The 16,835-nt window shown below is 51.4% G+C and overlaps 6 protein-coding genes across 6 annotated transcripts; 5 read left to right on the plus strand and 1 right to left on the minus strand.

Annotated features, from left to right (window-relative positions):
* Positions 1-1,160: 1,160 nt before the first annotated feature.
* Positions 1,161-1,397, plus strand: VFPPC_16526 (hypothetical protein; the record flags this gene model as incomplete). The annotated part of the gene is made up of 1 exon (XM_018294279.1): positions 1,161-1,397. The coding sequence occupies one exon, from the start codon at positions 1,161-1,163 to the stop codon at positions 1,395-1,397; it is 237 nt and encodes a 78-aa protein (XP_018139267.1).
* A 701-nt stretch (positions 1,398-2,098) lies between these two features.
* VFPPC_09386 (MFS transporter) lies at positions 2,099-3,873 on the plus strand (the record flags this gene model as incomplete). The annotated part of the gene is made up of 4 exons (XM_018287928.1): positions 2,099-2,253; positions 2,303-2,328; positions 2,376-3,253; positions 3,307-3,873. The coding sequence occupies 4 exons, from the start codon at positions 2,099-2,101 to the stop codon at positions 3,871-3,873; spliced, it is 1,626 nt and encodes a 541-aa protein (XP_018139266.1).
* Positions 3,874-5,626: 1,753 nt separating this feature from the next.
* Positions 5,627-7,463, plus strand: VFPPC_09385 (protein kinase, catalytic domain-containing protein; the record flags this gene model as incomplete). Its single annotated transcript, XM_018287927.1, has 2 exons — positions 5,627-6,475; positions 6,552-7,463. 2 exons carry the CDS (start codon positions 5,627-5,629, stop codon positions 7,461-7,463), a joined length of 1,761 nt encoding a protein of 586 aa, XP_018139265.1.
* Positions 7,464-8,489: 1,026 nt separating this feature from the next.
* Positions 8,490-10,283, plus strand: VFPPC_09383 (hypothetical protein; the record flags this gene model as incomplete). Its single annotated transcript, XM_018287926.1, has 1 exon — positions 8,490-10,283. The coding sequence occupies one exon, from the start codon at positions 8,490-8,492 to the stop codon at positions 10,281-10,283; it is 1,794 nt and encodes a 597-aa protein (XP_018139264.1).
* An 897-nt stretch (positions 10,284-11,180) lies between these two features.
* On the plus strand, positions 11,181-12,270 carry VFPPC_09382 (hypothetical protein; the record flags this gene model as incomplete). Its single annotated transcript, XM_018287925.2, has 2 exons — positions 11,181-11,842; positions 11,907-12,270. The coding sequence occupies 2 exons, from the start codon at positions 11,181-11,183 to the stop codon at positions 12,268-12,270; spliced, it is 1,026 nt and encodes a 341-aa protein (XP_018139263.2).
* Positions 12,271-12,670: 400 nt separating this feature from the next.
* Positions 12,671-16,489, minus strand: VFPPC_09381 (actin polymerization protein Bzz1; the record flags this gene model as incomplete). The annotated part of the gene is made up of 5 exons (XM_018287924.1): positions 12,671-13,053; positions 13,115-14,676; positions 14,759-14,970; positions 15,090-15,176; positions 16,244-16,489. 5 exons carry the CDS (start codon positions 16,487-16,489, stop codon positions 12,671-12,673), a joined length of 2,490 nt encoding a protein of 829 aa, XP_018139262.1.
* Between the last annotated feature and the right edge of the window lie 346 nt (positions 16,490-16,835).

The following is a 16,835-nucleotide window of genomic DNA, read 5'->3' on the forward strand; positions in this document are numbered from 1 at the left end:
CGTGTGTGGTAAGTGGGTCTCTCGACCGATGTACTTCTGCTGCGTGGAAGTACGAGAGAGTGACAAGGCAAGTTGAGTCAGACCAGACTTTGACGTGTTTGAGTCGAGTGGCGTTCCAACTGCAGCCTAAAACTTGCAACTGAAAAAAACAACGACAGTGATGGCTTGGTTATAAGTAATGGCAGACGTGCTTCACAAATATTATCAACTTGTGTTCTTCGATATCATGAGATGTCTTACTGTATTCCTCCCTTCGAAAAAAGTCGAAGGGAGGAGAAGATGGGCCGTTATATCCTCATTCTCCTGCTTAGGCAGCACCACAGGATCCTAGAGGTGGATCCATTCATTCCGCCTTCACGGTTGGCGTGCGTGACACTCATGAAGCATCTCCAAGGTCTGAGTCATTCCGTATTGGCCGAGGAGCTAGCCAAGGCTGATATCCAATACGTACAAGGGTGGCAAGGCTGCGTGGCCTCGCTCAACGTCGTTTAATAAACTACTCGACGTGTCTCGTCCATACGATTCTGGCCTGCCCTGTTTGAGCCGTCCACTAGTTTGCCTGGACCTGAACCAACAACCGAGCTGACTCCAAGAGACGACAGCATGAAGTGGCCACGGGAAGCTAGGCACGGTGCATGACTGATAGAATCATCGTGAGTGGTTTACCAGCCGTTGGGCCGAGGCGGAAAGGCAGACAGGCATCAGGGGCGGCTGTAAGTCCTAGCATCTGGAGCATCCATATCAAACTGGCGAACCAGCCAAGTCAGTCAAGAGTTGCACATCTCTCGACCTTTTGTATCGTGAGGCTCGCCATACTGAGGGGAAAGAAGCTCTTACTGGGCCACGTTGTATTCCAAAGGCGACTGTAGTCCATGTGATGTGTGATGGTGTCAACGTCCGATAGTGGTGTGACATGGTATTGAAGTGGTTTGAAGCCAAGGCTGAGGCTGCTGAGGTCCTTGTACAATCTATATTGGCTGATGGCGCTGCCTAAAAGACTCGCCGATGACTTTGAATGCATAAAATGTATAAATTTTGAATCATCACAAGCTACTCGGATGTTCTGATACTTGGATTTGGCATCTTGTCATGTCGTGCTTTCGTCCGAACTCTGAGGAGTCACTTACACGGTGGTACTACACACGGTAGTCGCCTTGCGGATGACATGCAGCTTTCCAGATCCTCATTGGATAAGTATTAGGTCAATGATACATTCCCATCTTCATGAAGCCCCAGAATTCCGTGTGTTGGTCATCTCGAAGAGGGGATATGGTACCCGTCAGCTGGTGCCGGACGCTCCCAAGGCAGCAAGGACAAGTATATACCAATCAAATGCTCCCCATGCCGTCGGTGCGATACATCTTGTCATATATTCCTGCCTAATTTATGCGGTCTGAAACACTCCGCATTATTCGAATGGCCAGGGTGTGAAGTTGGGCAACGATGGCATTGTTTCACGACTACAACACAAGGCGTGGGCTCGGTCTATTTGGGCTTCAGAAACCTTCCCGTTAGTAAGATAGCACGTGTTTATCCTGTGAGTTTATTTTCTCTCTTTTTTTTCGTTTTCTTCCTTTGTCTTCTTTTGATGCGACATCGCGAGTCTCCGTGGCTGACCGGTGCCGGCCGTGTACCTGATGCCCATCCCGGCGGTCCTACTGCATGCTCCATTGTCAGTATAGCGTTGGTATTCTAGCATGACTCGAGTACATAAAAACATGAAAACAATAGTCATCCAATATCTTCCAATACATAACAGAAATTGCAAAATTGTCGCGTAGTCTGTCGTGCACGACTTGTAGGTGCATATAAGCTCGGCATAAGAAGTGGACCCACCAATCTCCATGTTCGGAGTTGACAGAACGAACTCTTCGGCTCAAGATCTTATCAGCTCCAAACTTTTCTACCCCATCCATCCATACATCCACCTCATCCATTTTATCAGATCATTTTGCTGCAACTTGCCAGACGGCGCAACCTCTCTGCCTTGACGTACTACAACAATTGGTATCGGATTCACCGCAGTGACATCTTTGTACAGCTGCTCACGACGTCAATTGATCCTGCATTGGCCGCACAAGGTCGATCAAGTACGGCCATGGGCACTGTCGCAGATCCGTCCGCCGATCATGGCGCGGCCATCAACAAAAGAAGTGAAGATGCCGATGACAACTCGCAGGATATAAGCCGCCAAGAACAAGGCGAGTTGCAGCAGAATGATTTTGATGTTGAGACAGTGGAGCGGGTGTATCGGTATGTCTTACCCAGTCTTGAACCAGAGACACACACTGACACAGTATAGTAAACTCGACTGGAGGATTATTCCACGTACGTAACTCGGACATATGTCTTCGTTTGATACTGACGATTTTCAGCATTCTGGCTTCTCTACTTCCTCTGCTCAGCCATTCGGTCCAATATTGGCATCGCGCAGACCATGAACGCATCAGAGAAGCATGACCTCATGTCGGTTCTCCACCTGACGGCCAAAGATACCTCAACTGCTCTGGCGCTGTTCTACGTCTCCTATGTCATTTTCGACTTCCCGTCCAACCTGGTCATGAGCAAGCTTAGTCCACGACTATGGATGGCCCGCATCGTCTTCGCGACCAGTCTCGTCGGCGCGTGCTTTGCAGCTGTTCAGAGCGCATGGAGCGTGAAACTCTTGCGATTTTTGCTGGGAATGGTGATTGCCGGCATGTGGCCTGGTATGGCTTTCTATCTTACACTATTCTACCCACCCTCTAGAACAGGGAAAAGAATTGGCATGTATTTCACCGCTTCTCAGGTCTCTGCTGCAGTCGTCGGCCTTGTGTCGGCCGGGTTCCAGCTGATGGATGGCGCTGGTGGACTGGTTGGATTTCGGTGGATGTTCTTGATTTACGGATTGGTTGGCATTGTTTTGAGCATTTCGCTGCTTTGGTGGCTGCCTGACCGGCCCCTGGCACCGGGACAAGTGCGACAGCGATCAAAGTGGTTTGCCTGGCTGCCAAAGACCCCAGAGGCTTTGACCGGCCAAGACGCGGTTGTTCACTACCAGGATTTGCGACGAGTATACCACTCCAGATCGTGGACAATGAAGGACCTCGGCCTGGTTCTTCTGGACTGGCGACTGTGGCCGCTGACACTCATGTACTTTGGCGTTGTTGGCGTCGGCATTGGCACGCAATTATACGGATCTGTCATCATCGCAGCGATCCAGCCCCAGGCAAGCGCAATAACAGTTAGTTTGCTGTTTGCGCCGATCTGGATTGTAAGTCTCTTCACCATCCAGGTTCAAACGACTTGTCCAGCTAATACGAGCAGATGGATCTCATTGCTATCCTTATTGTGACCCCCCTGTCAGACAGATTCCACAGCCTCCGAGCATTCTTCTTCTCCGGCGCAGTCTGCATCCAAATCGCCGGTCTTCTCACCACCACCTTCGCCCTAAGCAATGGCTGGGCTCGATACGGCGGCCTCCTCATGGTTGGCTTCGGCCTCGGCCCCACGGTACCGATCTGCATGGCATGGAGCTCAGAGATCTTCCAGCGTCGACACGGTGAAGTCGGCGTAGCCGCAGCCACGGCCTTGGTTTCAGGGCTAGGAAACCTAGGCAGCATCATGACCACCTACGCTCTCTACACGGGGTGGCCAGAAGACGCAAAGAAGGGCCTGCACCAGTTCCGCAAGAGCAACCTGACCATGATCGGAATCCTGTGCCTCAGCATCGCCAGCGCCCTCGTCATGACAGTCTTGCTACGAGTGTTTGGCAATCCGCCCAGCACAAAGCTGTACGACGACTCTTCCAGCGAGTTTGAAGACGGCGCCGCCAGACGAGAGACGCAGCAGCGCGGGTTCGGCAAGCTGGCGAAGTGGGCTCGTCGAAATTAGCCCTATAATACGGGATAATGAGCGGTTTCTTCAACAGCCCCTCATCAGCAGCCCAGCTCAACCTGTTCTGCCTCTTCAAACAATTTTCTTTCTGGGCATGTGCCCGGTGAGACGGGAGGAACAGTGACAACGCTCCTACGCTATCACGCCCTTCAAGTCTCACCTTTTTGACATTATATTTTACTACACCACACTCTGGTGTTACTCTTGTTTTTGCATTTTATGTTACTATGATACCCATCAGCGTTTATACCCGCTGTCAGACGAGTATAATGTGCATTTTCTCGACGGCGACAGTGCTTCTACGCCATCGCTGGGACGGCGTGTTTGGACCGAGGTTTGGAACTGGCGACAATGCTGGAGCGCTATCGTCGAGGACCTCATGGGCGTTTCTTTGGTTGTTTGTTTGTGTTTGGTTGGTTGGTGGAGGGGGGGTGGGGGAGTATGGACAACACGCATTTACGGTATATACGTAAAATACGCTTACAATATATACGTAAAATATGCTTACAGAATATTCACTCCCGCTTGGCAGACTATTGAACTAGATTTATGCATTTTACACGTTTGCATGGCCAAATAGAAGGATGCTGATGGACGACAGCCACGCAAGGCACATGGGGATGATGGTTTAGTGTTTCCTTGGGTTTCGATGTCTCAACAACAGTACAATTCTGTCGTGGTTTGGGTGAGTCTGGCCATAGAGAATAACACTGTGTTAGTGATCTTTTCCATCGAACGTGTAATGTTCAGTAATAAGACAGTAGTTCTGGCCATAGAGAATAACACCGTCTCTAGTGGTTTTGTCCATCTCAGAAGTTGCGCTGTTGGATGCTGAGTTGCCATACAGTAGAACGGGTTCAAAATAATAAGACTGCTAGTAAATTAACTGCCTAGTACTTAAGTACCTAGGTACAGCCTGTGGGGAAGGTATTTGCGTATATCCAAGTATACACTAACACATCTCAATATATCTCAGCACATAACGCGATATAAAACACGATTGCCGTGTTTGAGCCCTTCTGACTCCCTCTGTGGTCCATGTCTGCGTAAGGCGCAAGCGCGCACGAGTGACGTCCCACTCTCTGCCGCGTGTCACCGCCACCTCGCCAGTATATCACCAGCGCCTCGCACATCTAGATGTCAAGTATGACGGGGCAAGCTTTAGTCTTGAATACATCATTGAACGTACCCTATTGCTGCTACCTAGCTTTATCTACTACTGTTATAGTACCCGTTACAGTCTGTTACTAAAATTGGGCGGGCCGAGGGGCGGGCCGGCGGCTAATGCAGCTACGCAGATGCATCCGAAAAACGACTTGACCAGAAAGCTCCGCGTTAAGCGTTTTGGTATCACGAGAACCCGAACATGCATGCACTTGAGTGCTCCGTGATGGTGGAACAAATGCGAGGATTTTGCAGGCAGACAGGCAGACAAACCACAGCCACGACTGTGCAATCAATAATGAGGCCAGGCACCTTATGCAGTGTTACTCCTGTACCGACCAACATCCAGTCAGCTTGGCCAGGTAGCCGCCCGCTTGAATCAATTTGTTTGAGCCTTGGCCCTCTAACCGACCGTTCCTCCCTCGCCATGTATGAGGAAACGATTGAGGGGTATGGTATGGCATCCTTATATGCCTCGCCCTCCGCGTCCTTACCATCTGTGCTGCTCATCCTGAGCCCATCATGACTGGGCGTCTTTGCCATCAAAATCATTCTCCTCTCAGCATCAGCAACCAGACTTGCTCCGATGGGTTCGCACATGCAGGTGCAGCCTCATGCCGAAACCTTGTTCCACTTGGTGCCGACCAACCTGGTCGCCGAGGAGGCACTACAGCATCCTGACAACAGGCGCTTTGTGTCGACTTCCGAAGAAGGTCGCTTCGGTCTTGAGGTTGGCTTTCATGTGCCGTCCACGGCTCGCGGCCATGTCATTACTAGACTCGGACGAAATGCAGACATAATTCTCCGGTCAAGTACGCCCAGCAATCCCATGTCGGCGGTCCATGTCGCCTTCGAGTTCCATCCCGCAACAGAACTTGTGCGACTATCAGTCCGATCAAAGCGTCTTGCCTCGGTGGAATTTGGCATACTACATACCCAAGGCAATGCAGCATCCAACCGCGCTGAGATGGGAAAGATCACCGGAGATGGTGTTATTCTCTATGGCCAGAACTACCGCCTTATTATTGAACATTACACGTTCAATTTGGTGTGGAAGCACTTTAGTCAAGACCTCGGAGCCAACACCGAATCCCTCAGGGCCCTTGCCGTCCGAGGGTACTATACCTCCCTACAACGGGTACAAAACGTCAGATCCCGCGACCGCCCTACAGAATATGATCACTCTGAAGCGCTGTCGTGGCACATTACTAGGCTGAGTACGACGAAAGATGCCCCTTTACAAGATATCAAGGCACTACGAACAATTCTGGGCAAGGGGTCATTTGGCATGGTCTACGAAGCAGTCGACCGGGTCACTGGCAATACGTTTGCCGTCAAGGTTGTCTCGCTCGAACGCAACGCCGATGATGCCCAAGCCCAAGCAGCCCGAGCTTGTCTCCACAGAGAAATCAAAGTCATGCAGCGTTTAAAACATGTCAGTTATTTCACTTTCATTCCCTGCACGCACCGTCTAACGAATTGAGCCTCTTTTTTGACAACCACACATGCAGAAGCACATTATCGAGTATCTCGGGCACCAACTCCTCGACACCCTCAAGCCAGAGATCTTCATGCCCCGACGCAAGGGAAACCTGAAGTCGCTCGCCGAAGAACGCGACCTGCCCATGACGCATCAAGACCTCATCTTCCAAGTTGCGGAACAGATGCTTAGCGCCCTCGACTACTTGGAATGTCAGGGATCTCTAATCCACAGAGACATAAAGCCAGAGAATATTCTATACTCCCCCGAAGGTGAGAAGAACTATCTTTTCCAGCTGGCTGATTTTGGGCTCGCCAATTACCTTACGTTGGCCACAACATTTTGTGGTACGGGCCATTATCAAGCTCCAGAGCTATACCCTGGCGTGAGCGGCATCGATGCCCCTCAAAGCCACAAGATGGATGTCTGGTCCCTCGTTGCAACCCTTGTGGCCGTGCACCCAGCCACGGATTTCCCGCCAAAGACCCCTACTAGTTACGCCGTTATCCTGAGGACACTGGTGCGTTATGCCTCGGAATCAATATTCGAGCCCATGGGAAGGGAGAATCCGGCACGTCGGGCATCAGCTGCTCAAATGCTCGTCAAGCTCTTTGACGGCAGGGGTCTGACAACTCCTCTGTCAAGAGTCCCGCCAATCCCACCACCCGAGAACCAGGTGCCGGCTGCCCACGTTGTGAGCAACCATGGAAGGCCAGGGAGTCGTGACAGGGTTCATAATACCCGGCAACAGGCAAGGCGCACACCTCGTGTTCAGCCCTTGATCACATATCCGCCGGAACTACGAACAGCCCGAAGAAACCCCCAGCGCGCACTACAGCCGAGGCCGAATGGTGTACGAGGCGGCGGAATATCCAAGCGCCAGGGCGAACCCAGACAATCTCAAAGGACACCAGTTTACGATTACCGTATGGATCTCAATTAATCCCGGCATCTACGACTAAATGCGACCCACCAATGACAACTTAGTTGTGAATAGGTACGTCTAGTATTTCAACTCGTGAACGGTGGTACATATTGCACCGTATGCTAACATGTATTACGAGGTATTAGCATATGCTTGGATGTAGGCAAATATCGCCGTGTATACCGAGACGTATTTAGATGTGTTTGTGTATACTTGGATGTAGGCAAATATCGCCGTGTATACCGAGACGTATTTAGATGTGTTTGTGTATACTTGGATGTAGGCAAATATCGCCGTATATACCGAGATGTATTTAGATGTGTTTATGTATACTTGGATGTCGGCAAACATCGCTGTATATACCAAGATATATTGAGATATATTAGTGTATACTCAGATGTGCGCAAGTACTTTTTACCACGGACTGTAGGAACCTACCCAGGTACCTAGGTAGGTACCTGGGCGCTTTACGCGCTGGGTTCTCTGTGCACACTCCTGTGGACTTAGTACCTCTCTCTGCTGCTGATTTTGGCTGTAAAAATTAGCCGTGAAGATGGCTTTGGAGATGACTGATGAGCAATTGATGGCTGTGGGTGGTGCTGCCTCCTTGAGGGAGGCACGGGTCTGGTAGATTTCCAACATGAAGTTCGTTGGTGTAAAAGTGGAGTTTTCTGACAAGGGTCTGGTAGGTCAAGCATTTTATATTTAGATTAGGACCAGACCACTCATCACTCTTCTCCGCCGTGCAGCTGCATGTTCGCGCGCTTTGAGAAATCGCAGCCGCGCGTTTCGTTATTATTCGTGTGGACCAGTCCGTCTTCTGTTGCACAACAAACTGACAAAGGACGAAAGGACAGAAAGGACAGAAAGGTCTGGTGACATGGCTTATTAAGCATATTCTATACCTCGACCCAACCCGCTCGCATGACAGCATCCAACTTCATCCTTGCATTAAATTGCATTACTGATTTTTGCTTTCAATTTCTTTTTGGTCAACTTCCTTCACTTTGTTTTGGCTGGGCATCGCCAAATACCAACTAAACCATGCCTCGCTTTTTCGACGACCAGCAAATGCACGATGCGCTTCGAAATCAGGCCATTCCCACCCTTGCCAGCCTTGCCGCAAACCCAGGCCTGCATGATCGTTCTCTGAGGCGCTTTGAACGCGATGATCCTCCACCTTACGCGTCATCTACGGACTCGGGGGACCTCGATTACCCTCCTGTTCAACTGCCCCCGTATGACAAAATACCAGACCATTTGGCAGCTATCATAGAACGACCGCTTGATGACCGTGAACAAAAGTCTATTGCATGGCAGCTGCGCGAATGCATTTATCCCCGGGACTCTTATCTCACAGAAGCTAGAGTCGAGGAACGTCGGGTGGAAGGCTACCGCCCACGCAAGATCATGATATTTGTGAGACGAAGTCGACCAAAAGCAATAGGTGTCATGGTCCGCCACAACATCAAGCGCCGGTGGCAGAAACTTGGCATCTGGAATCCCAGGTGGGGGTTTCCTGGCCGCAACACCCAACACAGCGACAAAATATCTCGATGGGAATGGCCATGGCAGAGATGCCATGGTCAAGTCGGCGACATGGATCATGGTGAAGATGATGCTGCGGCAACCGCAGCACTGGAGGCAATGGCAAAGGAGAATGTGGAGCTCGTTTTACGCGCCCTACGTCTCCGTCAGAACCTACGTCGCGGAGAAGCTGTCCCGGTAGATCCGCGATCTCGCCTCAAGGACAATGCGACCAAATCTGATGCCGAGTCGTTCCTCCTCTCCAGGCCCTGGTTTATATTCAATCTCGAGAGAGCAGAAGAAAGCACTAGGTACCATCGACTTGAAGTAGAAGAACAGCGCCGCCTCCCACGCTCTGCTCATAAGCAAATTGTTGACTGGTGGAAGGAGCGTGGAGATTGGAGGGACGAGTTTGAGACCAACGGGTGTGTTACCTCGTGGAAGTGGCGACACGAGTCTCCCTCCCCTGAGCCGGAAGACCTCTCGCCTATCGATAAAATGGAAGTGAGCCCGCTGGACGCTGCTGAAGAGATGGAGTTTACCCCCTCTGAGATTGGCGACTTGGAGACCATTGAGCTTTCTGACGACGAGCAGCCTGAAGGGTTCTGGCTTATGCCGGATGGGTTAGATGGACTACGAGGTACGTATCCGGGGGAAAGTGTGGATGTTGCGAAACGGGAGGACAGGAAGCGCCGTCGTTGGGCATTCATGTACGGGTATAAGTTGCCTGAGCCAAGTTCCCCCCCACGCACACGTCTACTTCCACCTGGTGTCAAGTTGTTTGGCAATCTAGAACCAAACGAGCCAAAGGACGCAACACAAGAGCTCGAGGAGAGCATACAGGACGACGCACATGGGCCACGACATGCTAAGAGCCGTCAGTCTCTGGCGCAGAAACTCCCACGCCAGCGTGGGCGACGCCAGCGAGATGAGGCTGATGGGATCACGGAGTCGAGTCAACATCCGCCACTCAGACGCAGTGCTAGGATCGCAGCCTTGAAACGCCCAGCTGAGCCTATGGTATCGCCAGCAGAGTCACGGCCCACGAAGAAACCTAGGACTCGAGAGACAACAAAAACAAAAACAGCAAAAACAAAAACTAAACCAAAACCTGCGGTGGCTACCGCCCCAACTCCCTCGCGTAGGGCCCAACGATCCAAGACGAAGCCTCTTACTAAACCACTACCGCAAAACAAAGAGGCGGCACCACGATCTACGCGAGGACGAGGGCGTCCAGCAAAGGACAGCAAGGCTAGCACCCAATCTGCCAGGGTAAAAAAACAGCCGACCAGAGGCGCTCGGTCAAGATAGCATGGTGGGACTGTCGAAGGGGATACGCTGGTTGTATCACCTTGACTTGGGCTACGGAAGGGTTGGCGATGTATATAGGTGTAGGATTAATGGCTAATTGTTACTTGAAGCATCGGCAGTGGCGTTTTGCCGGCATTTTCGTCCTTGCTCTTTCAGACCCGTCTCTATCGTAATTCGTGTGATTGCTGCATGCAGATGAGAAACAATATGCTTTTGGTATTTGTGTTTGTCCTCTGCCGCCCGATATGTGGCTGTGGATGTAACGTTTGACGTGTAAGCAATACAAAGGATCTTTCCGGGCTAATTCGAGGCGCATTCACAATATGCAGCCACCAGGCACCTAAATAGCGTCGTGTTTGTTGCTTTCTTTGTAGCCCATTCAGCCATGAAATGCAATCAGATGTTTGCTATTCAGTCTCGTCAGCCCACACACTGCTTCCAAAGTCTACCAATTTCCTAACAACACCAACCATGCAGTTTGGAAGATGCCCATCAACGCCAATCCCTTCCCCCTTCGTCCTTGAAGATGCCCAATCTCCGGAAGTACAGCCACAGAAGACCGTCCTGTCAGACCCTTGACACGGAAACTACTGAAATGGTCAAATGTCAAAAAGTGTAGTAAACTAAAAAAACACTGCCTAGCAAAGTGGACCTCCTTCTAGTTCCATTCGATACTGTTGGCGCGAAACCTAGCAAGAAGTGGTCGTGTGCCACAATTACCCCAGATCAAAAGCATGTTTATGACGCTAGCTTGGAGATTAAACTCTTGGCTGGCCTTGTCTGTCGAATCAAGTGTCGAGGTGTGGTTGATTTCGGGGAATACCTCTTTCAACTTGGTATTCTCTTCAACAATCTCACCCAACAACCATAAGCAAATACAACAAAAAACACACCATGATGTCAGCGCCAAGAGAACTTGGGCCTCAGCCGCAATGGGTGCAGTTCCCGTTTTGTTTCCTACCATCTTACATGCAGCCGGCGGTGTATAAAGTGCTCTGTGTACCGGGCCTCGCAGACCCTTTGGAATATCTACCAGAAGAACCAGTCATGCCCCGAACAACAGAGTACTTTGGTGCGACGGTCACCAACCTCGGTCCCCTTACGACTACGTACTCTGCGCCGTCGTCATGCGCAACTGGTTATCGCGCGTGGGGGGTGGCAAGAAATGTAAGCTACACGGGCGGCATGATCGGCCAGTATCAGGGCCAGGCGGGCAGTCTGTGTGAGCAACAGTCCATAAGTGACTGTATTCCATCTGGTACGAAGATGGATGAGCTGATGGCTTCGGCTGCTGCTACCACGACCAACGACTACTTGCCGTATTATTCGCCGGGGCTGAACTGTCCTGCTGGCTGGGAGACTGTGGGCGTGGCTACGGGATCAGGGAGGCCGACTTCTGGTGCTGGTCTGCATGAGACGCCAAAGGGGGCGAAGGGTGTGTTTACTGAAGATCCGTGGCCGTATCCTCCTAGTAGGACGCAGCCTGTTCCGTTGCCGCTCGTGAAGCAGTACATGGCTATACTTGAGGATACGGAGACGATTGTTCTTTGCTGCCCTAGGTATGTTTCCCATAGACGTTATGAAAAGTTTGAGGAGGGTAGGGTGAACGGCTGACGGAACTAGTGGCTTCAAGGCAGTTGATGGTGCATGCGGTTCGGAAGTAGGACGTGCTACCGATGTTGGAGTTTCAAAGGCGTGTCTGCAGGCTTACACGGCTCCGTTGCCTACCGCTGCTGTGACGAGCTACGATGGCGTGACGTATAATCCGCCGATATATACGTGGACTGCGAATCCGTCGGGAGTGAAGAACCACACGTCGGATATTCCTGGGACGAGGACGAGTGACGAGTTCTATGTGACGTCGACGGTGCGTGCGCTGGCTCTTATTCACAACGACAAGGATAAAGGTAGTGGGGTGGATAGGAAGGGTGTATCGGTTGCTGGATTGGCTTTGGCTTGTTTGGCGGTTATAGCTGTTGTTGCTTGATGGTGATGTTGATGGCTGTGTAATATGAGATAGAATTGCAATGGAATTGGCAATCCCGTGTGGTATATACCACTGCGAAATATCTTGCGTTCTTCACGGTAAACACCAGAATCCAGCACAAATACCAGTTAACCGCACTGCACCTTTCCAACATTAAAGGTTTGATCCAGTCGCCAGAATGGGCTGTCGCACCGGAACCATCGCAAGTCCTGTACTCAACTTGGCTTCCATCCCCATACATTTCTCACAGCGAACACCAAGCAACAGCGTCATATGCCCAAGAGCAAAGGTAATTTTACAATTTAAGCTACCATACCCGCATCCAATGCAAACCTCACTCCCATGTATGCCATGCCCCAGTCAACACCCTCACTCCTGCCACTACATTCCCAGTCCCAAGCTACACAACCTGAACATAACTCGCCGGCACACTCCCCGTCACACCCGCCTTCTCAACCTCCACCCACCCATCGCCGGGGTCCTCCTTGACGAGCACGAACCGCTCCCCCTCCACCATGGAGTGCTCGTCCGCACTCTGCGCCGCATACTCATACAGCGCCTCCACGTACTTCAGTTTCTTGGCCCCCCTGCGCGGCGCGACAGCCGGTCCCTTCTTCTTGCCGCCTGGTCCTGTTGACGGTGCGGCAGACGACGTTGTTGAGTTGGAGTATGTTGATTCGGGGCGCGTGGCTGCTGGGACTGCGGGGGCGGAGAATTCAACATAGGACGACGGGACGATGCCCTCTTTGTAGCCGGCGCGGACTTTGACCCAGCCAGAGCCATCTAGTTACGTTAGATATGGGGGAGGAGAGGCGCATGGCGGGGAGTGTCACGGGCGACTTACCATCTGGTTCTAGGAGGGTTACCTCTCTGCCTTCTTGTACTGACAGTTCTCCATCATTACTTGCGTCAAAAGCATACAGCATTTTGCCCTTCTTCTCTTCCTTGGTCCCGTTGCCATTGACACCACTGCTTGGTAGTTCACTGATATACGCAGCTGGAGGCGGCGCAGCCATTCTCTTCCGGGCGCTTGTGTTGCCGGTAGGATTAGGCGAGATGCTGGGCTTCGCGACCACGGGTGATTCAGTGTCGGCGTCTAGTTCCGCAGGACTCATTTGGCCCGACACAGATCGTCTTGCGGAGTGTGAACTCAGTGAATTCATGGTATTTGACCTTGACAGATCCGGAAGGTCGGCGACGTGCGAAGGCGCCGCAGGGTCCCGGACCACGAGGCGATTCGCAGCTCCCTGGCGTTCAGCCTTGAGCTTCTTGCGCTCGTCTTTGTTCTGTTCGCCGGGACAGTCTGCGGGGACCTTCATCTCGCATTTGCTGTGGCAGGTGTAGCCGCAGTCTCGACAGTCGAATCCCTTGGCGCTTAACCCCCAGATACGCTCACCGCAGAGGTCACAGTTTGTGGGGATCTTGAATGTCTGACTCTTGAAGTTGTGGTTCTTTGCGCCGAGCGTCACATCTCCAACGACGGCTGTGATGGTCCCTGTTTCCACTTCGGCGGTCAACCGTTGTCGGTCTACAGAATGCAGGTCCTCTTGCATGGCGAAAAGCGAGCGCACAACTTCCACCTCGTCCTTCTTCTCGGTGCCGTCTCGAACCCGTTGCTTCAATTTCTTGACGGATTCGACTTCCCGCCGCTTCTTGTCCACTTCTCGTCGCAAGTCGCCTAGTTGTGATTTGGACTTGCTGAGAACGTTTCGTAGATAAATCTTTGCCGTCTCGTCGACAACCATGGTCGCGTCGTCATGCCACACGGGACTAGGTTCGAATTCCTTGTCTGCGGGTTCCTGGAAGGATCCCATGTTGTGTCGCATGTACATCATTGAGTCCAGGTGTGGCAGGTTTCGGGTAATTTCCTGGCCCAAATGGTCCATCATACCCGAACTGTCTCGCAGCATCGTACCCTCCAGCTTGCTAGCCACCCCCCACAGTCCGTTCAGTTTTATGGTTTTGAATTCGCTCAAGTCCTGTATACTGTCCATGACCTCGGGAACATAATCGTGATAGTACTTTTCCTTTTGTTTATTGGTGACGTTTATGGCGATAAGATAGCTGTTCTTGGCGTTGTTCATTTCGTAAATTTGGTGTTGGTAGGCACTCTGGGCTTTGGCCTTGTCGTAGTGCGACTCGGACTTTTTGCGGCGTGCTTCGACCTCTTGACAGACGGTGTCATATTTCCCCTTTACCTTGCGCAGGTCGCCGTAGGATGAGTCTCGCTCGGCGGCAAGCTTGTCGGCGTATTCGATGTGTCGCTTGCGCAGCTCCTCGAAACGGGTGCCGTAGTACTTGAGGGGTTCGGCGACTTGTGAGATGAGAAGGCTGCCATACTTGTCGTGCTCGGCAGCTCGGGATTCGAGGGTGGTCAGTTGGGTAGACCAGGTGGTGAGCGAGGCACTGCAGAAAGAGGTTAGGTTATGCGGAAGCAAGGCAAGTGGTGAGGATTGCTTAAAGGTCGTGCGCTCTTCAGGAGACATACCTCTCGAGTGACCCGGGCGTCATGGTCGGTGTATCGCCAACACTCAGTTGCGACGACTTCTTGTTCTTCTTTTCAAAGTACTTCTTGGCCAACGCACTGAGCTTGGCGCTGTATTCCTTCTCGATGAGGGATCTCTCGCGGTAAAACTGCTGGATGTCTTCTAGCCAGGCGATGCCGTGGCCAACCCAGGCGCTAGCTGGCTTGAACCCATCCTAGGAAACGAAGTCAGCAAGAGGAATCGAAATGTGCTGAATGGTTACTGTGCAGTATGATGCTATGCGATGCGCCGACGGCGGCGGTGTTGGTCGTCAGCAAAGCATTTACAACGCACCTTTAGCTCAGCGCCGAAGGTGGGCATTCCCTCCACCTCGGCCATGACGGAGCAATTATTGCTGCACTCATACACTGGCGAGCCGGTCTATACATTCAGGGGATTAGGGATGTGGTGCGTGTCTATGGCGGGACGAATTAGGTCGGCGGCGGAGGAGGAGTTGTTTGTAGGAGAATGAAGCTGTTGAATGGATCAAATGGATGCGCGATTGAAGCGCAGTGGAGGCCGTTGGACGTCTCGGTGGACAACTTCTCCACGGCCGAGCAAAACTGGGGTCTGGGCAAAGGCAGAATTGGACCAGACGACGCTTGACTTGACAGAGTCTGGCTGGGTCTGGTGTGGTTCAAATCTAGAATGATGAGGCGCAGCAGTGGAACCAATTGAGCCTGAACAGAGGTGCGGCTGGCGGCCCGGAACGAACTGAAATTGAACCAGGTGCAAACTTGAGTTGTATAAAGTTACCCCTAGACAAGAAAGTTATCAGACAAAAGCCAAACCAAGTTCCGGAACGCATATCCAAATTGCTTGTACATTGTAGATACATGACATAAGGCATGAACATGAAGACCCGGGTAGAAATGGCATGACAGCCACAGCAGCCACACAAACGGGTACGTCACTGTCATTGTCATTCTGTCCCTGGGCTGATTTATTTTACCCCGCCATCAATCTCGATTATTGCCACGTAGAAGATGTTTGGTTTGATCTTGGCAAATTGCTGGATGAAGGGTGCGAGTGCATTGGATACAGAAGTAGTAACATATTATGGTCTCAATTAATATTGATGTGAACTTGCAAATATTTACACTTTGTCAGGCAGTCTTACTCAAGCCAACATTGAACCAATGCCAAATTACCCCACACTCTCCATCAACTCGACAATTTGTTTCGTCTACCCTGAAGTCGATACACGATATGAAGATTTTGAGTCTACATTTAATTCCCTTGCCAGGAGTACTTGTAATACAATTCATGGCTCAATATTCCATATTCAAAAAGAAAAAAAAAAAGAAAATTATCAAGCTACGCTTCCCGCTTCAGCCACTTAGTACCCATGACATACCCTCCCATATTATACACCCACCACAAAACAACACCAACACTCATGTGCACCCTCCCCATCAACTTCAGCTTCAACTCCTCGCCAACCGAACATGATGCGTCTCAACCCAGCATGACACCCCCGCCGCAGAATCCCACCTCATCGGCTCAACAGGCATGAGCCTCTTATCCTCCGCCGCCATCTCCCCCGACTCCCCCGTCAACTGAATACCCGCCTCCTGTCCGAGAGATATACACTCGGTATTCGCATCCGTCAGACTGGCATACACGCCCACGATCGTGACGGTTGTGTCGTCGCGGTGGATGACGAGGTGGACTGGTGGACGGTCTGGAGGCATGTCGTTCTTCAGGCTGGAACCTATGCACCGGGGTATTGGGCTTATACACGAATTTGACTCAAACGAAGAGTGGTTTATGTGGTCTGTGGCATTAAGATTTCGAACATGGTGAAGGGAATGTAGAAATGTTGCACCTTGCCAAGGTGACGCTTTGTATTTATAGCTACGCCATTATGACAGCATTGAGGCCCAAGGGGCATAGGCGGAATGCATGGTTGGGAGTCAAGTCTGGTGGCAACTTGATCCATGCCAAACACCATTGCCAAGATAGGTAGGGAACAAACAAGCTCTAAATTTCCGTAGCTGTAAACAGTCCTAAACTTGTACGGCACAGTAAATAAATCAC

The sequence above is a fragment of the Pochonia chlamydosporia genome, chromosome 7, assembly GCF_001653235.2.
Source record: "Pochonia chlamydosporia 170 chromosome 7, whole genome shotgun sequence".
NCBI classification, from domain to species: Eukaryota; Fungi; Ascomycota; class Sordariomycetes; order Hypocreales; family Clavicipitaceae; genus Pochonia; species Pochonia chlamydosporia.